This window comes from Larus michahellis, chromosome 8 (genome assembly GCF_964199755.1).
Source record: "Larus michahellis chromosome 8, bLarMic1.1, whole genome shotgun sequence".
Classification (NCBI taxonomy): domain Eukaryota; kingdom Metazoa; phylum Chordata; class Aves; order Charadriiformes; family Laridae; genus Larus; species Larus michahellis.
The window spans coordinates 26840720-26867578 of record NC_133903.1 but is presented as its reverse complement, the minus strand read 5'-3'; the positions used below and the strand labels follow the sequence as shown (position 1 = coordinate 26867578).

The following is a 26859-nucleotide window of genomic DNA, read 5'->3' as shown; positions in this document are numbered from 1 at the left end:
CTTGCGCTTTTCACAAGCAGCTCCCTTTTAATTAGATGGGACGCGGTTCTAAGTCAACTATAAATGATATTATCAAACTAATAGAGTGTGATCATATCCTGGCTTTTATTGGTCTGGGAGCTGCTGCTGGCTGCCATGGGAACTGCATATTTCACATCGCTCCTCAGCATCAGAAGAAGGGAAGGGAAGAGGTGATGACCCTCCAAAATTTCCATGCTCTGCAAGGATCCGATGACTTGTCATCCCCAGAGACTCATCCATTGGGACTTTTTCACCCCCTGATTCTTGTCCGAGGCTGCTCTTCAGCATTACACTTCATCTCTTGTCAGGCTGCTGCCCCCCAGCTTGCTGACTCCCTTGCTGCGGCTGGGCCGGGTGAAACAAAGAGGGATGGAGAAGGGAAGCAGAGAGAAAAGGGAGTGTGTGTGAGCACTGACTGGAGCGGTGTTTGCCCCGTGCTGGGGCTATCCCCAGGAACAAACCCGCTCTGTCCCCAGCCACACCCCCGACAGGGACCACCCCACTGCAGCACACCTCTGTGGGATGTGAAAAGGGGAGGCTTCCTGAAAGTCTTCTGAGGGGAGGGAGAGAAGTAGGGCAGGAGAGGCCATTCCCCGGGTCCCACAAGGTTCCTGAAACGCTGAGTGGTGAGGTGGGATGGGAGAGGAGAGGGAGCCTGCCTGTGTGCAGCAGAGAGGGTGCAGAGCAGGGTGTATTCACAAATAGCATCAAATGCAAAGGGAGGAGAGATGGGAAGAGAGAAAGACAACTTGGTCCTGGCTGCCAGTGGCACTTCCCTGGGCTGGAGCACATCTCAGCTAGATCCATCCAGCCAGCTAGCTAGCTCCAGCTGGGAAAGCTGGCCATTAAACTGGGCCCAGGTGAGCTGACCCTCTGTGCCACAGGGAGCAGCAATTAGCCTCCTCTGTGCCATAATTAGCCTCCCCTGTGCCTCATTGTCCACTCCCCAGCTCATCAGCACTTATAAAGGTCAGAAACTGGCATGGTGGCTATGCATCTGCTTGGTGGCTGCAGGGACCTGAATTCCTGGAGGGATCAGATGGGGTGAAAGGAAAGTTTCTCTGCCAGGTGAGTTACTGTCTTTCTGCAGCAAGAGACCTGGCCCAGCCTCAAAATGGGGGTTGTGACGGTGCATGGTTGTGGGGGACAAGGGGCAGTGTTGCCTGCATCCTGCTGGCTGCTTGGCTGGTCCTGCCTGCATCCCTGCTCCTGCTGCTCCATAAAACCCTGCAGCTCTGGCTGCTGGCATGGCCTCGCCTTGCCTGGCTAGCTGCTCTCCTCTTCTTCTAGGATTTGGGTTCCTCTGAAGAAAAAAAAAAAATACCCTAAGAAGGAGAGGTTCATTGTAACTATTAGGCTGAAAAGCTTCTTCCCTGCCTGACCCTGCTCTGTGGTGTCCCTTTGAAATGATCTATCTATGCTCCATGAGCAAAGGCATCGAGCATGAAATCCCAGGCCCCGGTTGAGACCACCTCAAGCCGCCCCCTGCTGTGCTGATTTTTATTTTCTTTTTTTGCATGGGACTAATTGTCTTTTAATCAGAGTGATGTAGGACATGATCAGAAGCAATTAAAGGCTGGCAGACTAATTAATGTCAATCAGCATGGTTCATGGGCATTGGCCTTGTCAATCAAACTTGATATTGTGTGTTGGCGAAATTGCTTTTGGTTCTCAACGCTAATGCTCTACAGAGAGCTCTTCTTTCCTGAGATGCTCATTAAAAGAGTACAAGTCCTTCAGCAACCAGTTAAAGGACGTATTTAAAAGTTCTTTAGGCACTGTCAATTACAGATAGATCCTTTGCTAAATCCCACCTGCTGCTGCGGCAGATTAAATGCGACGCTTGCTACCGTGCTCCTGAGAACCGTGCTAGGTGCATCTCACCCCTCCTGGGGCTGGCATGCCACTGGGAACGTGCCCTGGAAGGGTCTGGGTTGGAGGAGATGGGTATGGCGAGCTGCTCGGACCAGTAAAGGAGTGCTAGAATGGGCATCGTGGCTTAAACAGGCTGGGGGCAGGATTTCTTCCAGGGACAGACTGGAAATCTGAAATGGGTCATTGGGTGGTTTTGCAGAGGGTTGTTTGGGGAAAAAGAGAATGAAGGCGAAACCTGTTGTAAGCTTGATCCCGACAGAAGCAAATGCCCAGGTTGCTTTGGAAAGGTTGGGTTTGTAGGCAAGGAGACCTGCTGCAGCCAAGGTATTCCCAGCACCACTACTGTGGGCACTGGTAACCTTTCCAGCATCCCACAGGAACCTGGGGAAGCAGAACAGAGATGGCTGTTAAAGGACATCACTTCCCTTGCAAGTCCATGTGCCCTGAACATGACACTGCTCTTGCTAAAATGAAAATCAAAGAGCATTTACGGTGCCTGTGTTAGGATGGTACACGCACAGTTGCTATGAGCGCTTGCCGCCTTTTAAATCCTGAAGCCCGCAGCACTCATCTTCTTTGCACATAATAGTATGGATGTAATTTCCTACTTTTAAGGAAAAAGATTAAAGGAAGAACTCCATCAGGCAGAGCCACGGAAAAGTGCCTGGTAGAGGTGTGGGGAGGCAGAGAGAGGATCTCACAGGGCACAGCCAGCAACAGGAAGCGATGCTCAGAAGTCCCAACAGCCCAAAGCGTGGGTGGCAGGGATTGCAGGGTACCACTGAGCTGGTGGCATCGTGTTCCCAGCAGAAAATGCCTGGCCTGTTGACAGCGTTGTGTGTGTGGTGTAAGATTTGTCATCCATGTTTCATGGGCAGTATAGAATCATAGAATGGTTTGGATTGGAAGGGACCTTAAAGATCATCTAGTTCCAACCCCCCTGCCCTAGACTTCCAACCCCACCTCCCACCAGACCAGGCTGCTCAAAGCCCCATCCAGCCTGGCCTTGAACACCTCCAGGGATGGGGCAGCCACAGCTTCTCTGGGCAACCTGTTCCAGTGCCTCACCACCCTCACAGGAAAGAATTTCATCCTAATATCTAATCTAAATCTCCCCTCTTTCAGTTTTTGGGTTTTTTCTTTTTTTTTTTTCAGCATAGTGCCATCTCCTTCCTACTCAGAGCTGGAGAGGGCTGAAACGCCGGTCTCCATCCTGATGGTTTTACAGGCCTCCCTGGGTGTGAGAAAGACTGGCACATTATTCAGCAGCCTCATCAAATATTACAGTTCAACCAGCAGGTCTCTAAGTGGCCACCGTTAAATTTATCTGTGTGATTGCTGGGGCTCGTATTACTAAAATTTGGAGCTATATAATTTTATCCTTTCTGAATGACTTACAGTCCTTTGCCACAGCCTGTCAGCCCGAGATGTCTGAAGGACCATGGCAGGCAGAGCTTGGCTCTGGTTACCAGCGAGCTGGGAAGTGGAGCCACGCAATGTTTTGTAGCCCTGGCACACAGCGAGCTGCTGCCGACGTGGTGGAACAGGGAGACGGCAGCCTTTATGCCGGAGCAGAGCGGTTTTTATTTCCATGGTACAAAACCCTATATTGACATATGGTGGAAGATCTTTTACCCAGTTATGGCTTGAAGACATACATTTTATCTAAGCAAATGCTTAATTGCTCCTCGTTGGACACTGGTCATGGGACATTAGGCATCAATAAAAGACCATTCTTAAAATATGGGCCGAGTACTTTTTCCAGTGCAGTGTGGTGGTTATGGTTGCAGAAGAGATTTGCTTCACTGCCTTTTTATTTTTTCATTTGTTTCTATTTTGAGCAAAGTGGCCGATACCTCTGCCATCACCATGTCCCCGCTTCTCAGCCCCGGCCTCTGCCCTCCAGCTTTCCTGATGCAAGATGCCCCATCCCCGAGGGAGCCACTGCCAACAGAGCCTGACATTTTAATTCCTAGCTGACGTGGGAAGAGTACAGCACTGAGACAGGAGATGAGGCTTCATGATGCTCGGCGAGAGCATGGAGATGCCAATTGCTCTGAGGACACGGATGCAGGAGGGAAGCATTAATATTCTGGGCCACCATGTCTCCCAGCCATCTGTTGCACCAAAGCAAAGGACACCGAAATAAACTTCAAAATTCCCTGCGAGGGAGAAAACTCTGGATGCTACTTCTATGGCGAGCTGTTCAAGGCTTGCTGGAGTCATCTTTCTCCTTTCCAAACGTAGCGATTTTCAGAGCTGTCCTGCCTCGGGGAGGTGGGTTTGGTAGCTGTGAGGCTTGTAGGAGTGTGATTGTACGCGACGGAGGTGCACGGTGTGCTCCAGCGCAGCCAGCCCAGCTTATTGTGCAGAAACCACACGGTCTCCAAAACAGATGGTCTTTGAGCTGGCAGTACTCGTGGAGCAGTTTGTTCCTGAGCAAGCAGCACCATTTGGACAACTTTTGGACATGTCCTGAAATGTCTGATGGAAAGGAGGTGGAGGTTTCCCCCAGAACGCCTGCAGATTGCTGGAGGCTCTTGTGCTACCCTATCCCACTGGAAGTCCTTCCACCAAGGATCCATCTCCTCCAAGTGCTGATGTCTTCTTCCCAGGAGGAAAATTTTATGAGGATTTATGCTTTATTTGGTGTTTGGGACTCTCCCAGTATAACACGCTTACTGCCTATGGCCCATTCCCCTGTCTCCTAGTATCTGCAGGTAAAGATTTATGCTATTCCAGGTGCCAGCCTCACCAGAGAGATTAATGAGAGATAATTTCTTACAAAGAGGTTTATTGAGTTCTCTGAGTTCATTCACCAGCTGTGAAGTGAAACATCTCAAAACAGTTTTTGAATACTAAGTTCTCCCTGGCACTAGCGCAAAAAAAAAAAGGGGAAACAGTGCCTTTTTCTGCTGGAGGTATTTATTCTGCTGGGCAGAGCAGGCTTTGTGCGCAAAGCCCTGGGAGCTGGGATGCCGGGTTGTTAGAAGCCTGCTGGCATGGCCCACCCGGGGTGTGGGAGGACGTGCCTGGCATGCTCAAGGCCCCATGTTCTGCTTCTCGGCATCCTCAGCCCCGTCAGCCACAGGTTATTATTTCACGGCAGATCTGGAGAAGCGAGGGAACCCTGGAGACCAAGGCAAGGGTGATCACTCAGCTAAGGCAACGTAATGGCACTAGGAAATGGGTTTGTGGCTACAGTGCCCTGCAGACCTCATGTCTGCTGACTCATGGCCCGAAACATCGGTCTGGTTTCATGGTAACATCTCTTTTGCCATGTTATGCTTTAAGGGTGAAGGATGGAGGTTCAGCTCAGCCAGTCCCCTCATTGCATATGTCTTGTTGCCCAGCTTTTTGGGACAACCCCCTACCCAAAACCCAGGCAGGAGCCCATGACTGACTCCTGCACACTCAGGCTGGGAAGAGCCCGCGCCAGCGCAGCCTGACAAAATAAAGCATGGCTGTACCATTAGAGAGGATGCTGTTTTGCTGCAGACCATTTTCTTCCTTGGTGCATGGCTCCTCTGAACAGAAGTCACCATTGATGGTGACTGGGTTGGAGGAAAATTAGTTGGAGGTGGCAATTAGTAAATTGTCTTTTCAAAAAATCCTTCAATTAGCAATTGGGCAGCTGGCTGCAGAGGGGTCTCTGTATGCAAATACTGGCCATGAGGTGCTAATTATGCTCCTCTCCCATCTCAAGCACCCGTGCCCATGGACTATTCTACTAATTTTTCTCTCTGTTGCACTCTGTACTGTGCCCATAATGGCTTTGGCATTTAACACAGATGTTGAAGGTACATTAGCTGGGAAGAGTGGATGGGGAAGCCTGCAGCTGTAAGGACAGATTTCAGAAGACTTACCATTTCCCTCGGCATGGTACAGGGAGTCCCCCATAAGCCATGGGCAGCCTGAGGCCTTTTCCACTGGGATACACCAGTGAGAAGGATCTGGGCATCTTCTTCACTTATTTATTCCTTGGAGGTGACTTTTCTGCTACCTGCAGTGTTGCTCCTTCAAAATCCCCCTCTTTACAGCATCCCAGCAAAAGGATCGCCGCTTCTTCACATCCCGATGAAGAATTTGCAGAGGTATGTTTGCAAATGTCTTTAGCACACGTGAAATGCTGTAACATCAGGGAAGCTCACATAAAAATGAACTGCAGGACTCACTCTTCCCTTTGACTGGTCTTTGTCTTCAAACAACTGTAAAAGAGGGCAATCAATGCACCTTGCCAGGGTCTTTTTAATGCTTTCCTGAGCCATTATGGTCATAATGTTTCTTCAGGCTGTCATGTCAATACATTTGAGACACTGAACATGTCAAAACCACATAAAATCTTTATTAGGGTGAAATTAAACGAGGAAGCCTGATATTATCCCTCAAACAGATATTATCCCTCAAGGATGCCAGACCTAAAAGACAGACACAGCTGAAAAATCCAGGGCACTCAAAGTTAGGATTAAATTAATGAGAAACTCGGACTTTTGCCACAGAGCCTGGGCAGGAGGAATTTAGGTGGAGGGGAATTGCTGTTACGGTGCTCTGGACATCTCTCCATCATTGTAATTATCGCAGCGTTGGCCTGAGCTAAAGAAATGCTGTGAATCTGGGGCAGGCAAGAGGAAAATAGTTATTGGCATGACGATCCAGTCTCCTTCTGCTCAACGAATCAACCCAGGTTGAACAAAAGAAAACAAACAAACAAAAAAATTTATGTGTTTGCATATGGCATTGTGATGGCACGGGGCTGTGCTGGGTGGCAGCGGGATGCACGGCACCCCGTGGGGAGGGTGTACAGGTTTCGCAAAGGTTAAATAGGACCTGACGGCCTTGATCCCTCACCGCCATACGGGGAGGACACTGTCTGCAGGACAGCATCTCCCTGCAGCCCACCGTGGCTTCTGCCCCCGGCGCCTTCCCGGAGTTACTTTAGGATGCGATGCTCTCGGGTACCCAGGAAAAAGAGGCAGATGCTGGGTTGGGAGAGCAACCCGTCCCCTGCTCTTGGTTTGCAAAGTCTCCCACCACAGGGACACCCACGTGGGTGTCTGTCTTCTCCCAAACTCGCCCAAACACTTTTGGACCCTGAAAGGCATCATCGCGCGGAGAATCTGGCTGCAGGACTGCAAGATGCTTTCAGCTCGATGTCTGATACCAGCTGCCCTCCTCCCAGCCGTGCACAGCCGCTGCAGCATCAGACATTTTCACCTGCCAAAAGGAGACCATTAGAGGACAAGCAGGACACATAAGAGCTGCCAGGACTCTGGGGGGGAAAAAAAAAAAAGCTACAGCTTGCACCCCACTCGCCTTCCTGGCACCCTTGGTGGCAGAGCATGCCGGAGCCCGGGTCACCATGCTGCTGCTCGCTGGATGCGAGCTCCTAGGAGGGTAAAATTCAGCTTGAGGTGGCGAGAAGGGTGGAGGTACCTCAGGTACCATGAGGCTGTTGGGATGCAAGAGCTGGGGCCCAGGCTCTTCTCACAGGCAGTGTCAGGTGGGCAGCAGCTCCAGCCCATCGCTGCCTCTCCATCCAAATGTTTGGCAGGGGGACAGGACCCAGATGGATTTGTCTGGGCTTGATGCTTCACCACAGCCTGGCATGGCTTGCTTTGCTTCGCTTACTTGTGAGCTCTTGTTTTGCTGGTCCGCAACGCTTGGGAAGTAGATAGGTTCGGTCAGCCCACCCCCGCTGCCCTGGGGGGTAATCACAGATCGGCTGTGGATGTCCAGAGCTGGGACAACTTGCTGCCCTTCAGGACCAGCCTGAGAGGAAGGCTCAAGAGAGGTTTGGGTTTTGCATCTCCAGAAGGTGCCATTGCTCTGGTGTCCCCTGCAAGCTACAGGGTGGACCTGGCTCCTCCAGAGGCTGTCGCTTGGTTTGGAAGGAGGTGTTCACCTCAGTGCTGCCCAGCGAGTCGGTAACTGGTAGGACAGCACCAGTTGGGCTCACAAAGCACCACCAGCCTCTCCCTGCCGAGGGCTCCCTTGTGCCCGTGGCCCTCTTTCGAATGGCAGCGAGTGGGTTTTCCACTGGAGGGCTGGGAATTTGCATCCCTTCTGCATTATTTTCGTGCTGCTGTCGCTTCAGCAGGTAGGAGTCTATAGCTTGCCAGGACAACTTCATGTTGCACAGAGCAGCCTTTTGCCCACACACCTTCTCAGCAGAGAGCTGAAAAATGGCTCTGTTCCAGCCTATTTAGTTTTAATTGTTTCCTTTAGTTCTCATTGCCCACAGCTAAATATCACCTTCCCCTAACAAACAGCCAGGCTGGGAGCTGGTCACCCTGCCCAGCCACTGCCACCACGACCACCGTGCTGTCCCTCCTGCTGGTCCCATGGCTTCCAGGGGTCTTGTCTCTGCTGGGCAGGGCTGGATTTTGGGGAGGATGCGGCAGCTTGCACTGCCCTCAGCGAGCACGGGGTGAGGAACAGTTGCAGTGCTCCCATTGCTGTGCTGTCTCTCCCCTCTGCTCAGACACTTGCTGAGCTGCCTTTCCCGGCTATTCCTCCTCTCCCCCTGCTTCCCAGCCTTCCTCTGGCAGCTGCGGTGGAGGGGCCAGCTCCTAACACTTGCTTTCAAGGTGGCTTTGAAAAGAAAGGGTTGTGTTGCCGAGCGAGAAACATGATGCAGACAGAGCCCCTGGGGAATGTTGAGCAGCAGAGGACGAGAAAAGCCTCTCCTCCCTCCCTTTGCCACAAAACAGGCTTTGAGCAGCAGCGAGCTCAGGTGCCGTGCAGGAGCGACGCAGTGCACCGCATGCCAGGTGAGCATCACCTCCGGGACCTCCCCTCCATCCAGGGAGCACAGCCAGACCTCCGGGACCTCCCCTCCATCCAGGGAGCACAGCCATCCCCCCAGGCGACCTTAGCAGCAGATAAGGCTCAAGAGAATATTAACTCATTCCAATATAAGGCATGGCTGGAGAGCTGGGCAGCAGGCTGAGACAGAACAAAAAGTACACAAAACGACCCATCAGAGTAAGCCCTGGGGAATTTATTTTATCCCCAGGATAAAATACCCCTGTTGAGATGGAGCCTGATGCTGGGGTCTGGCGCATCCCAGCCCCGCACCGCGCTTCCCGCACCTGCAGGTTTCCCTCGGCTCCCTTCTGGGGAAGAGCTGTAAAACAAAGGCTCATAAATTAATTACCTGAAAGAGCGGCAGAACATTATTAGATACTTGGGAGTTAATCGTACTGATGTTAATCGCATTATTTTAATGGGACCAGTAGAGATGTAATATGTAATTCCATAGGTATTCCAGAACAATTTAGCAATTTAATTATAATTTCTGCTAATACCTTCTAAATCACCTGCCCTCTTCCTCTCCCGTTCTCTGAGGGGAAAGGAGGAAGAAACTTTTCCAGTTGGCAAAATCTAGTGCAAACTCACTTTTGTTGGCAAAGATATTGTGTTTCTCAGCGGATTTATTCCTGGTAGAGAACCATCCCCCTACCCGGCCCCCCCTCCCGCCCCTCCTCCCACCCCCACCCAAAGTCATCCCTGGGTGACAGTGGGGGCAAGGAGAGTTTGGCAGGGCTGTGACGATGGGCCGCTCCTAAATTTGGAAGGCTGGCTCGGCACTGAGTGGAATGCTTTGGACAGATCATGATGGGCTGAAAAGATGGGAGACTAAAATGATTTGCGGATTTAGGTCAAATTTGGTAAGCGGAGCCAGGAGGAAAATGGGGAAGAGAAATGTAAGCGGCATCAGGCATTTTATTCTATCTCCTCAAAATGAAATGTTTGGTTTAGAAAATGCAAAAGATGCCCTATTTCAGGATGTTTGAGATGCAGCTTTTCTGCTTTTCTCCCTTGTGCCTCCTGCCAGGTGAAGGCAGCTGAGAGGTGCCCAACCCCTGGAGCAGCATTTCGGCTGGAAAAATGATGTATTTGCTTTCTGCGCCCACCGCTCGATGAGTAAAGGGCACAGAACCTCGGGACGGACTTCTAGGGAGGTGGACATAGGAGGAGACAAATGATTTGGACCATACAGGAGCTGCTCCCCAAGCTGACCCCTCCAGAAAACAGACCACCAGAAGCCATTGCTCTCATGGGGCTTTTATTGTCCAGCTGGCCCTCGTCTCCCACACTGCTGCCCACGGCCAGCCAAGCCCCTCGCCACCACCTACACTGGCGGAGGAGACCCATGCCCAGCCCTGAGCCCACCCCCCCTGCCCGGGGCAGCACATCCTTCCTGGCTCTTTATTTTTTGGGTTGGGATTTTTTATATATATTTATTTTTTTCTGAAATCTTTTATTTTAAAAATATAGTAGCTGTGGAAAGCAGCCCTCTTTATAAACGCTCGATGCCGGAGTGAAATGCATCGTCGCCATCCTTATTACTTAAGCCCTCCTGGGGGCCTGTGCCTGCCTGCGGCAGTGCCGGGGGGGCCGCTGCAGGCAGGGAGGCTTGCAACGGTGGGGAGACAGACAGGGAGAGACCCTCCTAAAAATAGAAATATTGTGCTGAGTTGTTTGGAGCGAATGAAATGCGTAAAACACCGGCATCGGGTTAGTTTTAGCTCATCAAATATTGCTCCCAGCAGAGTTGGCATAGTGTGCTGGTCGAGGCACAGTCCTCCTCCTCCTGGGGTGGGGGGACCATGCTGGCCCCGCTCCCCGCCACAGGGCTTGCTGCTCTCACCCACCGCTGACCGCAAGGACACCGGCCTCCGGTGCAGCCCGGGAGCCGTTATAAATAGGAAACTGTAAACACAACCATTGGAGATAAGAGACATCTACGATCACAGGGTTTACTGCTTCAAACATCCCACCCTCCCCCCCACCCCCCCCCAACCCCTACACCTATGCCCCTGTCCCCACTCCATAAAAAGGTCTCCGGTAACAAAATCTTCGTTCCAGGCTTGGAGTAAAGGTGCGGTGCTCGAGGAGTAAAAAGGGACATTGCAACCTCAGTGGTCTTTGCTGGGGAGGGGAGAAGTTGGCGGCGGGGGGGGGTGTTAGCTGGTTCAGGTCCTTCGCAAGTTCATTTGGTTTGTCTGGAGGACTCCTAGGGTTATACCTGAGATGAAGATATCTAGGGGACACTCCATAGCTCAATTAAAACATGGTTGGTGTTTTGTGCCTAGAAGAGCCCTCGCTGCTGGGATTTGTCCGTTGCGCTCGCCCCACGCAGCAAGAGCGCAGCATCCCTCCTCTGCTCGGCACGGGACTGTCTGAACCAACGCTCGGCTGGGGGTGAACCCTCATGTGTCGAGGATCTCGCTGGTGGGCGATGGCTCGTGGGGGATGCCCTGTACGCTGTGGATGGTCTGATTGTGGGAGAGGGAGTTCTGCTGGAGCTCCAGGGCAATGGCGTTCTGGGGGAACTCCTTCACCTGCCGCTTGTACTCAAGGAAGGTGCACGCCTTGGTAGCTATCGCGATGATGTTCTTGCCAATAAAGATGGTGGAGACCCTGCTGTCCTGGAACAAGACCATGTTGATGGCCCGGATGAAGATGGTGACGATGTTAATGGTGACCAGGCTGAGGACAGGGTAGAGCATCATTTTCTGTGGGGCAATGTGCTCCCCTTGCATGCTGATCTCACTGAGGGACACGCAAGGCAGGATCAGGAGGAGTATGTAGCAGTAGAAGAACATGAGCCCCTCTGCCCAGATGGGCAGGCCAGTCCTGTGTGGCTCCCACAGGTTGGCCTGGATGTCCAAGATATCCAGCAGGTCGAGGGCCACCCAGAAGAGGCGTCCCCGCAAGTCCTCTTTCTTACGAAAGGTCCGTATGTACTCCATGCTGTCCAAGGCCACCAGCACCAGGTAGAGCCCCGGCACGCAGATGGAGAGGAGCAGGGTCAGGGCTTTCCTGGCCACTGTCTCCAGGTTCTTTTTGTCCGCTTTGTAATTCTGAAAGATGAAATACAGCTTGATTTCCAGCACAAAGATGTAGAGGAACCACAGGATCATGGCGTAGCCCCTCTTGGCTGTCTTCACCTCCGCACCCACCCACACCGCCACGTAGCGCAGCACAATGAGGAAGCAGATGTCCCCCACCAGGACGATGATGCAGACACCGATCTTGCGGGGCCCCTGGTTCTGCTCCACCAGGTAGGCATCCATGAAGGCCATGCTGGTCATGATGACGATGGTGGTCAGACAGACATGGCGCTTGTCAGGCGGCGGCAGCACCATGGTGAGATGAGCAGTCCTCCTTCCACGCTGGCGCTAGGGCAGCCGTCCCACCGGTGGGGCACAGGGTGGCATCCGTAGCGAGCCCAGGGACCAAGGGCTGCTCTGTCCCCCAGCCCCAGGAAGAGGTCCCTGGAGGAGCAGCGGCTCAGCTGGCAGCCCCACTCTCCCGGGGCTCCAGGCTGTCCCTGCAGACCCTGTCCCCAGGTCTTCGCCCTTCAGTGGCCGTGCCCTGCAAGGACTGCGGCTCTGTCCCCAGCCCCAGCCACCCTCCGCCACCAGCAGCCAGGGCTCACAGAGGTGCAGGGCCTCCTGGAGGGACGTCCCTCCTCCGTGGTGGGTCCCCCATCATTGACGGGCTTTTCCAGTGATCCTACAGCACTAATGCACCTCCAGGTTCCAAGCCCCAAATCCTGGTACAGATCTCTGGAAACGCAGAGGCAGGCCTGGCCGGCAGGGTAGGAAGGGGAGCTCTGCTCTTCCTAGTGAGACCCCACGCTCCTCCGGGGTCTGGAGGGGTCCCGCTGTGTCCTCACGGGGAACCACCTTCACACCTATCCCTGTGGGGCTGTGCCATGCTCCTGCCGCTCCCAGCTGTACCCGCATCCCTCCATCCCTGTAAAGAGAGCAGAGGATGAGCGTTAGGGTCCCTCCACACGCCAGCCATGGGATGGCAAGAACGACAGCCCCCCTCAGCTCCCACCACACTGCAGCAAGAGCTGGGCTCCCGCCAGGTACTGTCCCACTGCCAGGGCACCCACCACCCTGCTGCGGTGGAAAAGACCACCCTGTAGATATTATCTGTATGTTATCCACAAAATCACAGAACAGTGGGGGTTGGAAGGGACCTCTGGAGATCATCCGGTCCAAGCCCCTGCCAGAGCAGGGTCACCCAGAGCAGGTGGCACAGGAACGCGTCCAGGCGGGGTTGGAATGTCCCCAGAGACGGAGACTCCACCACCTCTCTGGGCAGCCTGTGCCAGGGCTCTGCCACCCTCAAAGGAAAGAAGTTCCTCCTCACGTTGAGATGGAACTTCCTATGGTCAAGTTTGTGCCCATTACCCCATGTCCTGTCCCTGGGCACCACTGAGAAGAGCCTGGCCCCATCCCCCTGACACCCACCCTTTCAGTATTGATAAGCATGGATAAGATCCCCCCTCAGTCGTCTTTTCTCCAGACTGAAAAGACCCAAATCCCTCAGCCTTTCTTCATAAGAGAGATGTTTCAGTCCCCTCGTCATCTTGGTAGCCCTTTGCTGTCCCGTCTCCAGCAGTTCCCTGTCCTTCTTGAACCGGGGAGCCCAGAACTGGACACAGTACTCCAGATGCGGCCTCACCAGAGCACAGTAGAGCAGAAGAATGACCTCCAACATCCACCCTGGATGCTATCTCCAGGGTGATGCAGCCAGGCTGCTGGGGTCGGGGAACACTCCTTCCCCATCCCGCTGGGCTTAGGCTGAGCCTAGACCTGGATGTGGAGGGCTGAGCTGAACCCCTGCAGTGCATGCAGCCTGGCTGCCCGTCCCTTGGGGCTGGGGCACATCCCCGCTTGCAGAAGGGGGACCAGGACCCGATGAGAGCCCTGGGAGCTGTCAGAGGGACTCAGCGCCAGGACTTGCTGGCACCGCTTCTGTTCCCCATCAGCTGGCTCAACAAGGACGCGCGCAAACCTGGGCTCCCTCATCTTTCAGGGAGTGAGGCGGGGGTGGAGGCTGAAGGGAAGAAGCCAAGTCTAAGGAATTAGGAAAGGAAACCATTAAACACCTGCCCTACTTCGCACGGGGAAGAACACTGCAGCTGCTTATGTTTATGGGGCCTCATTTAAATAAAAGCTGGATTTTCTCCTGCTTCAGGGAGAGAAGAACAAAGAAAAAGTGGGAAGCCAGATGAGTCAGAGCCAGCCCTGCCGTGTGCCCGAGTAGACAGACACCAGGGACGCGTGTACCTGTGCCCTGCTTCCCAAAGGACATGGCAGGCGAGGACGTGACGCTCAGCAAATGTTAGCAGGGGACTTAAAACCTGCTGCTCCCGCCGGGGCCCGCACATGCAAAGTTGAGAAAACTGGCACATTAAAATCATTTCTCAGGCGGGAATTGCTCAGAAAGAAGCCAAAGAGCCCGGGGGGATTCGTGAGTGTCCCTAAACGGTGCTCCCCAGGCAAGGCACTCACCGCAGCCCCGCTCTCGGCTCTCCGTGACACCTTGTAGCTGCCGTTTAGCGCTTCAATTTGTTCTTTCTTGAGGTTTCGGATGAAAATATACAGTCATTGCTGTAACTGCTTTTAAAATCGTGCCAAGTTTTACAGGGGATTTACAGCCGAGGATGGATAATTCCAGATAAATTAGGTCTTTCAGGAGAGAATGGTGGGCTTTCTTCTTTCCCCCTTGAGTATTTACGCCTTCAAAAGACAGCGGTTATTTAAAGGGCGGTGGGTGCATCTCAGCACGTTAAGGTTAGGAAGCAGCTTGCTGGTAAATCATGTCCCTTTGTGGTCTGGGAAGCTGGAGGAAGGCTCCCAGCCCAAGCTACCCTCATCCCTACACGAAAACACCCAGAAAAACCCTCCCCTGCCTCCTGGCGAATACCCAGGGCACCGGGCAATATTAATTCATGGCATTTACAACAGCAGCAAACAAGCCTTTCGCCACTGGTGCCCAGCAGGTTGTTTTCAGAAAAAAAAAATAAATATGCTCGAACAGTGGATTCTTCCCTCCCATCCGCCCCTGAACAATTTGCAGCAGCTCGGGATGGGATTGATAAACATGTTCATTCGTTACGGTGACCTTTCGGAGCGGAGAAAGGGGATTGCGGGGCCGAGCTGAATCACGGGGTTCGAGCGCTGCTTTCTCTCGAGTTAAATCTGATATTACCCAGGGTGAGCCCTTCTCTTGCCTTTTGCAAATAGTTTCCAAGCGTTTGCTGCAGTGGAAGCTCTTCTTCTTATTTTCCAGCTGTGCAATAGCTGGTATTTTCCCCACCTCTTGCAGCCCCGGTGTTACATGGAAACCGGGAGGTCTCTGCCGATGCGTGGAGCAGAGCCTGGCAGCTGGAGTGATGTGTGACCATCCTACCAAGCAGGGGGGGATGTAAAACTCTCCTCAGAGGACTATTAAGAAAAAAGCAGGTAGTTTTTAAACACCCATTACTCTGGGAAATCCTGATTCATAATTTTTAAATGACTGCATTTGACAGTGCTTTCAGCAATCGCTTGAGAAATGCGCTGGATAAACAAGAAAATGAGCGCATCAGATAGCCACGAGAGCATATCTGAGGCAAATATTTGTTTTGGCGAGTATTCACAAAATTCCTCGTCCTGCAGGGATTCTTGTAAATAAAAGGCAGCTCACCTGAACATAATGAGCTCACAGTGTTAGGGATGCCAGCGAGCTGGGCTGGCGGCTTCCTACGGGAAGGGATCTAGCAGCCTTTGCATCCCGCTCAGTGCCAGGGCTCCCACAGCAGAAATTGCAGCGATGCCTCGGTCTTGGCAACTACGGGGCTCCTTACTGGGATAAAATTCAATCCATAATCGCATATTCTCTTCCACCCCCTATCCTACGCAAACAGCTCCCTGGCTTGCACCGGGGCGGGCGAGCGCGCTCGACGACACCCACAGCAGCAGCTGGTGGTCACCTGGCGAGACACCAGTGAAGGCTGGCAGCACGGCCCGGGGACACACAGCAGCACCCTGTCCCCTCTCCATCACCGGGGCTTCCCTGGGGACACCCCGTTTCCCAGTTGCCTTTCCCAGTGTTCCTGCAGGGTGGGAGAGGCCGCAGTGGGAATGGGGGGGGCGGGGGGCTGTGATTTCCTGGAGAGGCTCAGTGGTCCTGCAGGTGGGTCCAGACCCAACTGAAGTGCAGGGTTCGCACTCTCATCTCTGTCCTAATTCCCCCGGCACCAAGGGAAAACAAGCGGCAGAGATGCAGCCAGCCCCTGCCCTTATTGCCCTGGTGCCTCTGTGCTGGCTGTGGAGTTATTTCGCGGTCTTGTACCTGTTTTTCCCAGCTCTGCTGGCTGCTATAAAGCACCTGTGGTTACCCGAGGACGTGCGGTCACAGCCTTGCTACACCAGGCAGTTTGGAAGAAAATTAAACTGTGCTTTCCACCGTGACGCTGGCGGCTCATTGCGGTGTGATTAATTACCGCCTGCTCTGCCATTACCAGCATCTGCAACCCGCGGCCACCCGTCAGCAGTGCCCTCCTGCATCCTCTCCCGCCTCCGCTTGCTGCTTGAGCCCGGCATCACCTGGGATAGCACCAGGCACCGCATCCAAGCGCCATGTGGGTGCAGGGAGCTGCCAGCACCCTGCGCACCCACGCAAACCCCATCTCCCAGGTGGACAACAGGATGCCCATGAGCCAGCAATGTGCCCTTGTGGCCAAGAAGGGCAATGGTCTCCTGGGGTGCATCAAGAAGAATATGGCCAGCAGGTGGAGGGAGGTCATCCTCCCCCTCTACTCTGCCCTGTGAGGCCACATCTGGAGTGCTGGGTCCAGTTCTGGGCTCCCCAGTTCAAGAAGGACAGGGAACTGCTGGAGAGGGGACAGCAAAGGGCCACCAAGATGACGAGGGGACTGGAACAACTCTCTCATGAAGAAAGGCTGAGGGATTTGGGTCTTTTCAGTCTGGAAAAAAGACGACTGAGGAGGGATCTTATCAACGCTTATCAATACTGAAAGGGTGGGTGTCAGGAGGATGGGGCCAGGCTCTTCTCAGTGGTGCCCAGGGACAGGACAAGGGGTAACGGGCACAAACGACCACAGGGAGCTCCATCTCAATGTGAGGAGGAACTTCTTTCCTTTGAGGGTGGCAGAGCCCTGGCACAGGCTGCCCAGAGAGGTGGTGGAGTCTCCGTCTCTGGGGACATTCCAAACCCGCCTGGACGCGTTCCTGTGCCACCTGCTCTGGGTGACCCTGCTCTGGCAGGGGCTTGGATGAGATGATCTCCAGAGGTCCCTTCCAACCCCCACCATTCTGTGAGTCTGTGAGAGAGCAAGCGGGCACAGGCAAGCCTAGAGGGCTTGTGGAGCCACTGTCAAAACACAGCCTCATTAATGCCAGCGGGTGTTTCCCAAACCCCGGCTCTACCTGGCAAATTAGTTTAAATTATTTAAGCGATTTGAACTCTGTCTATAAATAAAAGAGGGACCGAGCGAGGCAAAAGCATACACAACGTGCTTCCCAGGTAGTTAGGATGCCGCATTGCTTAAAGCTTCATTTGCACTTTAATTGCTTTGATTTATTCCAGCTTTCCCGGGTGCAAATCCAAAGCTCCCCTTCACTTAGTCCTTCAGCCCTCCGAAGAGCTGCTGCCCCACAAAGCCCTCTCCCCGGCTGGCAGTGCCAATGCCCCGTGTCACCGCACTGAAAATCGGTGCTAGTGGGGGTCTCATTCAGCCTCACCGAGCTGCAGGCTGGGATTTCACCTGCCCCCCTGCCCTCGCCAGGGCAATCCCTGGGGATTGACAGAGGTGGGGATGCTCGTACCCCGGGGAATGGGGAAAATCGCTCCCGGGCAGCGGCTGCGCCCTGCCTCCTCCCAGGCAGTACTGGCATCTCAAGTGCATCCTGTGAAGGAAATGAGACTGAGGAAGATTTTTTCCGGACCCTGCCCACTAATTGTGTCTGAAGGAGGAAACAGCCCACTTGCTAATGATTACAGATAATTTACCACGTAGGCACATCGAGAAATAGGGAAAGAGCTGCAAACTGTTCCCAGAACCTGCCCAAAATAAACAGTGCAGCAGGGCTGGCAGAGCAAACCAGCTCCTGCTTACACCAGTGAGGGCACCCACTGCGCTCTCCCGCTGCAAACCCCTCGATTCAGAGAGTCATCGAGTGTCTTGGGTTGGAAGGGACATCTAAAGGCCATCTAGTCCAACCCCCCTGCAGTAAGGAGGGACATCTTTAACTAGATCCGATTGCTCAGAGCCTCATCAAGCCTGGCCTTGAACACTTCTAGGGACAGAGCATCTACAACTTCTCTTGGCAACCTGGGCGAGTGTCTCACCACCCTCAGTGTAAAGAACTTCTTCTTAACGTCTCATCTAAACCTGCCCTGCTCTAGTTTCAAACCATTGCCCCTCATCCCATCGCTACCTGCCCTTGCAAACAGCCCCTCCCCATCCTTCCTGTAGCCCCCTTTAGGGACTGGAAGGTGCTTTAAGGTCTCCCCGGAGCCTTCTCTTCTCCAGGCTGAACAACCCCAACTCTCCCAGCCTGTCCTCACAGCAGAGGGGCTCCAGCCCTCAGATCATCTTTGTGGCCCTCCTCTGGACCCACTCCAACAGGTCCATGTCCTTCTTGTGCTGAGGGCTCCAGAGCTGCACGCAGTACTGCAGGTGGGGGTCTCACCAGATCAGAGTAGAGGGGCAGAACCACCTTCCTCGACCTGCTGGCCACACTGCTTTTGATTCCCTCAGGGGGGTTTCATTTCTCCCCCCTTTCCCAAAAAGACACCCAAGGGGAAAGCATCAGACCTGCTGCCTGAGTAGGAAAAAAATAAAACCACCCTCTTGGATCCCATCATCTTTGCGATGGGGTGGGGAACAGAGCCCTGTGCGGGACGGATGGCCTTTTGTGTCGGCAGCCCTGTCCCCCTGTGGCCGTCCTGGACGGGGCTCTCCCGCCGATGTGGGTGGCCGGAGCTGCTGGGAACACCTCCCCATTCACAAACATGCTGGGTTTGATGAGATTTGACGGTCGTGTCAAAAAAAAAAAAAAAAAGAAGAAAAGGCTTTTCAGATATTTTTGGGTGTTTAAACATAGTGTTTAGAGAAGGTAAGTGATTCATTTTGACTTGTACATAAAACGTTAAATTATAATGCTATGTTTTGACACTACCAAAACAATTTACCGTTTTCCCAGAAAAACATGCCGTTTCTGTAGAGGAATTTCTTGGTGTTTCCAAGGCGGGTGGATCATCAAGGTTTCATTCCGATCTGGACCAAACCCCAGACCTGAGCGTCAAAATCCCCCATGGTTTGTTGCTTTGGGCACGCAAACCAGGGCGGGCGTCAGGCAAACCTCTGGCTGCGCGTGCGTTTGCCGCTGTGGGAGATGCACGTGGGGCTCGGTGCCCGCGGCGTGCCGGTCCTGCTCACGGAGGTGTCCCCATCCTCTTCTCCCTCCTGCAGGCTCCCTGCACCCTCTGCTCACTCCTTAGCAGAGCTTTCCCCACCGCTCCTGGGGCTTTTCCTCTCTCCGCTACCGCAGGGGTCCCTTGGAGCCTGCCTCACCCTCACTCTGCTCCCATCAGCATCTTCCCTGTCCCCCTGTCCTGCCAGCTTCCCTCCTGCCCTGGAGATGCTGCAAACACCGCGCCCGGCATTGGCTCTCCCAGCCGGGACACAACCTGCCCCTGCCGGGGGAATATGACCCAACTATACCCCTGCCTCTCTTTTTTTTTGTTTGTTTTCCAGGCTGTTTCTCCACTTTTTCGAGATGCTGTTGGCTTTTAAGCATTTTTCTCCAGCACAATCCCAGCCCATCCCACAGTGTGCCGCCAGTTAGATGTAACCACCACCTTCGCTGGTCCCCTCAGCCAGGTCACAGGTGACAGCACCAGTTCCCCAAGCAGGACCCCTCCCCTGCCTGGGAAAATCTTTTGCTTTCGGCTGAAGGAGCCATGCCATCTTTGTGCTGGTGATCTCAAAACCTCTATAAGTGTAACTCATTTGGGTAAACGATTCTTGACAAGACGATGGGATAGAAGGAACAACCGGACCTAAAACCAGGTAGCGGAAACTTTAGTGGGCTGATTGCCCAAGAAACTGGGCTATACCTGCAGGAAATGTGCCCTTCAGGTGAACATGACTAATTATAATATGAAAACCCCTCCTCTAGAAGTTAGGATGCGCATCTCCACTTGAAGACCCTCACCCGCTGAGCCGGCACAGTAAAATTGAGAGACGCTGTACCTTTAATTGGAGACGAGGACATTTTACACCACTCACCTTCAAGATAAGGAATTATGAGCACCAGTAAAATGCTGATAAACAATGAATATGTTAATTACGTTAAGTTACGATGTACAAATGAACGGCTGTTTCAATGCTGTGTGTGCTAGCTTTGCAGAGATACCCCCTAGCACCCATTTCTGTGCACAACCGCTAATAAATAGCTAATACCTCGACTGCGTGGTATTGGCTTGCATGCTTGGGTAAACAATCCCACGAGTTTTGGTGCAACACTGGGGGATGAAGCACGTCACACAGGTGCCACAGGGTCAACAGTGCCCCAGCAACTTGCATTTGCACAAGTCACCTAACTAAAATACAGCGATACACCACCAATTTTGACCTCTGCTGGTACTTTCCTGGATAGATGGACCTACCCCAACTGGTCACCACGTTCCACCTGCAAGCAAAGCCCGGAGCTTTGATTTTCTCTGTGCTACAACTAGGCATAAATGCAAACACCGGGGACCAAGCTAGCCCAGGAGCATAAAACTTGGATCCGATTTCAGTAGCTTGAGGCTGTACTTTGCTGTGTGAATCACTGCCAAGTCCTCAAATAACCTCACATTGTCAGTATTAGGGGAAAGGAAAATACAGAGCCAGCACGCAGCCCTCACACAGAGGCTTTCCTCACTACCTGCTATAAACCTCCATTGATGGAGGATGGTAAAGCTCCCTGCTCTTAGCTCAGCCTTGTCCTCACTCTCCTGGGCGCTGGCAGGGAGGCACAGATTTTCCTGGGATGCTCCCAGCACGCTCACCCAACACACCAGGATGCTCCCAGCAGCGTCAGGTACCCGAAAGCCAAGCGGCCCTGGCCACCCCTCATCTCATCTAGGCATGATTGAGAGGGAGTGAGCTAATTAACAGCAAATGGAAGGTGGTGTGTGAAGCTATAAATAGGAGCGCGCGGGGAGTTTCCGGCTGCTGGAAGCGTGCTTGCAGGGGAGGGGGGCTGCTGGGAGCTCTGGGCTTGGGGGCAGAACTCCAGAAAGCTCCCAGGGAAGACGAATCTGAGCTCAACAGGCATCTCCTGCCTACGCGAGACAGCGTTTATGTGAGGATGGTTTTGCAGAAGATGGCTGAAGGTGTGAGGGGCTGGCTTGCAGTCTCTCCCCTTCTAGAGACACAGGCAGGGAGGCACCCGACGGTTTCTCTGACCTGAAGCCAGATGAAGCAGGGGCTTATCCTCTTACCTTGTCCCTTGCCCACACAACGCAAGGGAAGGTTGCGGGCAGTGACTGCCTGATGCATTTAAGCCAGGGCAAGCTCAAAAGGGACGAGCTGGGAGAGCAGAAGGGTCTGAGTCTCAAACTGCAGTCCTGGAGACCCCTGCTATTTCATGCTGAAGGTACTGAGCACCTTCTGGACTGCCAGCTCCCATAGAAAGCTCTGTGCTAGAGTGCAAGGACAGCAAGAATGACAGTGTGTGTCGTGCTGCCAGGAGAAAGCTTCCCCCTTGTCTCCCCAAGTGAGCAGAGGGCCTGGGTGCTCAAGGAGAGGAGTTCGCTTCAGTGTCGTGTAGGTGGGGAGGCACCTCTGGAGGCCAACCAGCCCACCCACTAGCCTCCTGGACAAAGCAAGGGGGCATCTCTGCCCTCCCTGGGACCTGCCTTGGGATCATCCCTGCTGTGGTGGCACGTTGCAGCTGGGCAGCAATCGAAGAGAAAGAATTATGCCGCTGTTATTCCCTCTCTGCCCGGAGCACGGGGTTAGTGGAGGTGGGATGAGCAGTATGCAGAGCATGAGCCGGGCAGTCTGCTGCTGCCGCCATCAGTCTGGCCTTTGATTAAGAGTGATTGTGCTCCTGTTAATTAACACGAGGCAGCTGCTGGCCACTCTGGTGGGATGGAGAAGCGGAGCCCAGTGATGGGGATAAAAGGCGAGCGTGTCTGCTGGCTCCTGCTGAGCCTGGCAAAGCTGCCCTCTCCTCTGCCGCACATGCGGGCTGCGTGCGATGCCCTCTCTGAACCTTGCCAGGGACCTCTCCCTCTCCTGCGATGCTGGGATTCAGCCACTGTGTGAACTGCTGGCAGAGATGGGGGCTTCAGTTAATCCTCGGGGTGATTTTGCCACTGTCTGCTCTCCCAAACCCCCCTGAGATGGTGTTGCTGACAATGCCTGGCTGGCTTCCACAGGGTTTATTCCCCATCTGCTCCTCAGAGGAGGCCTTCCCGAGACAGAGCCTCTCCTGTGACAACAGGTCTTGTCCTCCGGTGACACCTGGCATGCTGCTGCTCACCCAGGTCTATGGCAGCCACCTGCCCTGCGCAGGGGGACAGGCTCTCCTGAGGAACAGGCGTGAAGCTGCTCAGCCTCTTGCATTTGCAGCTGAGCCTGTTAACCACAAGACAAGAAGGCACCTCAGCTACTTTCGCTCACCAGTGACTTGGGAGCAAGGAGCGTGGCATGGGTGCACCCCAGTAAAAAGCTTCACCAAGAACATCGCGTCTTTGCTGAGTTCAAGTACAGCAAAGCTCACCTCAGGCCTCAGCGACGCAGGGACAGCAAGCAAGAGACAACGGGTGGGTGGCTTACAAAATCAAGGGACCTTTGCCTTGCCACACACTTGGTGGATTTATTTTGGCAAGGCTGGTCCAACATTAATTATTGATGGCAATAGCTCACCACTGGTTGTCGTGAAATCTTAGCAGGACGAGAATTCCCAGTGGCACATCCTCTGGCAGACAGCTATTAACTTGTCTGCTCTTAAATCACGGTTGAGTCATGGTAGGGGGCTGGTGGTGCCACAGAGCTGGAGATGGGCCTCAGTGGATTCTGCTCTATGCTTGTACTCCATCATTTAGCTCTGTGCCACCTCCAGATCACCCTGGAACAGGCGCTCTGCAGGACAGCGTGCCGGTGGGTTGTGATGCTTGTCAGGCTCGGGAGGACAGCAAGGCAGATACTGTTGGCCCCCCGACATAGACATCAAGCCTCAGGGTCACCCTCCCTGTGCTTGCATGCCCCAGCCTCTGGGGTTGGGGCAATGCTGTCGTCTGCTGCTCTGACATCACCTGGGAGATAAACATTGCACCCGTCTCCGGGCACTGCAAGAAAAATAATGCCAGCCCAGAGGTCGCCAGGGAGACATTTCTCTTCCTCTGGTTTCCAGCCTTCCTTCTACCAGCCATCTAATAAAATCCGTCTTGCTGGTGTCTAATTCAATTCCAGCATCCAGAGACCAGACTTCTTATATCACTCACAGACATAACTGGCTACATCCTTGGCATATGAGCCAGGCCAAGGGGCTGCTACAGGCTTCTCCAGAAGAGAGCAATTACCTGGGATCAGAGCTCGCTCTCCCAATCAATAACATGTTTATAGGTTTTCCTTGGGTCACACCTAATTGAATTATTTAGATGCTTGAACACAATGGCCAGAAGCAGCTGGAGACTTCTAGACTGAAGCCTGGGCACTAAGTGAGGAGCCTTGCCTTTCACCTCGAGGACAACTCTCCACAGCACCTCCTGTTGATACCCTCACGCAGCACTCGGCAATCTGCAGTGTGTTCAGCCTAATGCCACCTCCAGCGAGCAGCTGGGCTTTGACTCCTGCTCTAAAGGCAAAGGGCTTCCAAGGTCACATGGAGAGCCACGACCAAGCCTAGTTCCCCAGACTTGCTCCAGCATCTGGAAGCATGGGGCCTGGAAGGTGGCTCTGCTCCATGGAGCATCTTCTGGTCCATGGCCCCGGTGGCCACAGGCTCACATTCCAGGAGAACTTGGGAGGTTCACAGAGCCAGAGCTGCAAATGCCCTGACCTGATCTTTGGAGGCTTTGCCTCCTCTGAGAGAGGCACTTTCTGCTCCTGGGACAATGAGCACAGAGGCAGCCAATGCTCAGACAGACCCATCTGCACTCTCCTGAGCTCCCAGGAACGTGACCCACAAAGGCTTTTCATCTCATCATCTTCACAAGGAGGATCACCTGTGCTGGGTCACATACTGCTAATGACCTACTGCACAGCTCCCAGTGGGAAGGATTTGTGTTTCCGCAGTGCTGCCCCGCCAAAGGTCCTCCACCCGCCTCCCAGGCAGCAACACAGCGATGCTCCATCGCTCCAAGACACCCGGGAGCCAGACCCGCGATGTGCTGGGAACTGCTGCAGCCCCGTGCACGGACATCAGCCGGGAAGGGGTCGGGGTGGCCAGGACAGACAGGTACCGGGGGAACTGAAGTAATAACCTGTATCTCTTGGTCAGGGTCTCTGGTACCCTCGCCTTTGCATCCCTCCTGCGACCTCAGCCATCTGGGGACACTTCCATATGCCTTGTTCACCTCAGACCACCAGTGTCCCAGCCAAAACACCCGCGTGGTGCCCCTGCAGGGGTCCGAGCTGCAGGTCAGGCAGCACCCCATCATGCAGGAGGTCCATGCTGCTTGTTTGGCCAGGGGCCTGTTTGGATTGAGCAGTTCGTTTGCACAAGCCGTTGGTTTTTCAGGCTTTCTTCACTAATGAAATTCTTCCACCCCTGAAAAAAAAAAATTCATGAAAAAAAAAGAAAGAAAAAAAAATAGCCGAGTCGTTGATCCTTGTTGAGGATCCATGCTCGGAAAGACACGTGTGTCACACTGGCCCATGGAGCAGTGTGAGCGGGGAAGGGGCAGGAGCCCCATCCCTGGCGGTGGGAAGCTCCCGGCTGCCGGGTTCCAGGTGAGGAGGGCGCGCGGTGCGGAGGCTGCAGGGAAATCAGGAGAGGCTGTGGCTTCCCCGTCCGACAGCGCGAGCAGGCGTCCTCTCCCCCAGGAGGATGTGGCAATTTGCTGTGCTGGAGCTCATTGCCAAGGAGATAAAATATTTATGGCTGCTCTCTCTTGCTTCCCGTTTCAAGCCACGGTGACTTCTTTGTTACAAATTCACATGCATGTTTAAAGACATCTTTACATTCCTTCTAACTACAAAAGGTTTATTTCTCCATGTAACGTTTTGCCAGTCGGAATCAGCCACCCCATCTACTGTGTGCCTGCATTTGTCCCCAGCTTCAGCGCTCATTTTCCTCTTGGTAATGATTATCATTATACTAAGAAAAATGGGTCATTTAGAGCAGTTTGTCCCCAAATGAAAGGCTGTGGGATACAGGATATCATTAAAATTCTAAACCTGACTTCCAACCTCAAAAGCAGCCTCTTGGTATTCGGGCATCTCCGCGGAGGGAGGGAAGGAGGGGAGAGGGTACACGATGAATGTGCTTTGGCCACAGAAATGACTTGCTGGGTCCGCGTGGCCTGTGTGGCCGACATCTGCGCTGGCATTAAAGGCCCCCAGGCTGAGGCCGTGGCTTGCCCAGCGGTGGAGGGTGCCATCCATGGGGCTGGCATTCCCAGCCACGCCACGCATGGGACAGGGCAACCAGAGGAGGCGACTGGAGTTAATCGCTATCGTAAAACGAGCAATTTAGCTCCTGCCAGGAGGAACACGGCCGGGTTGGGTCCCCTGCAGAAGCGGGGTGGGGGGGGGCTGGTAGGCTTAAAAGCCTGTGCTTGGACATGGGAAGAAAGCAGGCTGAAGCACTCGGACGCAGCATCCCTGGAAGCAGCCCCTGCATTGCCCTTACACCTTGCTAGGGCTTAAGTAACCCCCACCTGAGAGTGTCAGTGCTGTCCCACGGGCCAGCTGGCCGTGGGCTAGGGCTTGCCAGCAGTCGTTTCTTTCTAACTGTGCTCAGACCCGACTAATTTTTCATTCTCTTTTCTCACACTTTAAATCACAATGCGTACGGAGGGCTCTCTGGCTGCTGATCGCGGCCAAGCGAACATGCGGCGGCTAACGCCACATCTCGTCCGTGGGCCACGGGGGCAACCACATCCGCCCATGGCAGGGACTCCGTCGAGCAGCTCCACGTCACAACATTGACCTCAGAGGGTCACAGCCGTGAGTCACCATCACGCAATCACTGCCAGGCTTGCCGTGCTCGGGAGCGTGGCTCTCCCCATCCCACGCAGTCCCAAAGCACCCAAAAACTGTGGCAGCTGCAGATGGCGGTGTCCCACCGGGGAAGATGGAGGCAGGGGAGCGTGGGTGGGATGCGGGGCATCCCCAGGGCAGGGAGAGCAGCTCTCCTCCTCGGGGCCACATCTCCGTTAAGGGTGTCTGAATGACAAGTCGGTTTTGGTGCAGCGGACAGGCTGAAAACCCAATATAAATTATTTCTGTCTGACCGCCATTTAATTATTTTTCACTTGGGTTTTTGAGAAAAATAAGAAAAAGTGCAAAGAATGGTTAGGAGCCAACGTGAGATGCTTTGTTCAGCCCCAGAAAGATGTCCTTTCTCTCTGGCGTTATTTTACCCTTCTCCTCCTCCTCCCCTCCTCTAACTTTAGATTGACTTTAAAGTAGCAAACTCTCTGGATTTTTCAGGCAGATAAACACCACGTTGTGTGGTTTGCTTGAAAACACAGTTCCAGGGGAAGAGGATTCAAACCCCATCCCCAAGTTTGTCAAAGGAAGAGCAATAAAACCTCTTTCTATCCACTAATGGCCACAGAGCCATCACTGACGCATCTTTGCCTCCCTTTTCCACCCGGCGGGAAAGAAGCTCATCCCTGGGGAAGCGGTAATAAAGTGTGAAATGGATCAGATGTTTCCCAGTTTTTCAGAGAAAGTACATAAAATGTAGTAAATGTCTTTCTGGCAGGTATTTCTCACTGAATTTTCAACTGTAAGAGGCATGGGGAAATTGGTGTTTGCAGAGCAACAGGCATCCTTCTGGTACAAAAGAGGCGACGATGAAGACCTGAGACTGGGGGGGGGTTGCTGTGGCTGTACTTGGCATCAGCTTTTGTTTTAATTTGCATTCTGAAACCTGCTTCTGGAGGCCCTCCCCGCCTCCCTAAGCCCTGCGTGAACAC

General features: G+C 53.6%; 1 protein-coding gene and 1 long non-coding RNA gene across 2 annotated transcripts in view; one reads left to right on the top strand and one right to left on the bottom strand.

Moving 5' to 3' along the window:
• The first annotated feature begins 1019 nt into the window (after positions 1-1019).
• LOC141747202 (uncharacterized) lies at positions 1020-10678 on the top strand. Its single transcript, XR_012588638.1, has 2 exons — positions 1020-1089; positions 3297-10678. It is a non-coding gene; the product is annotated as an uncharacterized LOC141747202 (long non-coding RNA).
• Positions 10615-26859, bottom strand: part of TMEM121 (transmembrane protein 121) — a 37365-nt gene continuing 21120 nt past the window's right edge. The window contains exon 2 of the mRNA XM_074597147.1: positions 10615-12663. Coding sequence (XP_074453248.1) covers positions 11112-12050 — 939 coding nt within the window. The 5' untranslated portion in view covers positions 12051-12663 and the 3' untranslated portion in view covers positions 10615-11111. The remainder of the gene's footprint in view (positions 12664-26859) is intronic.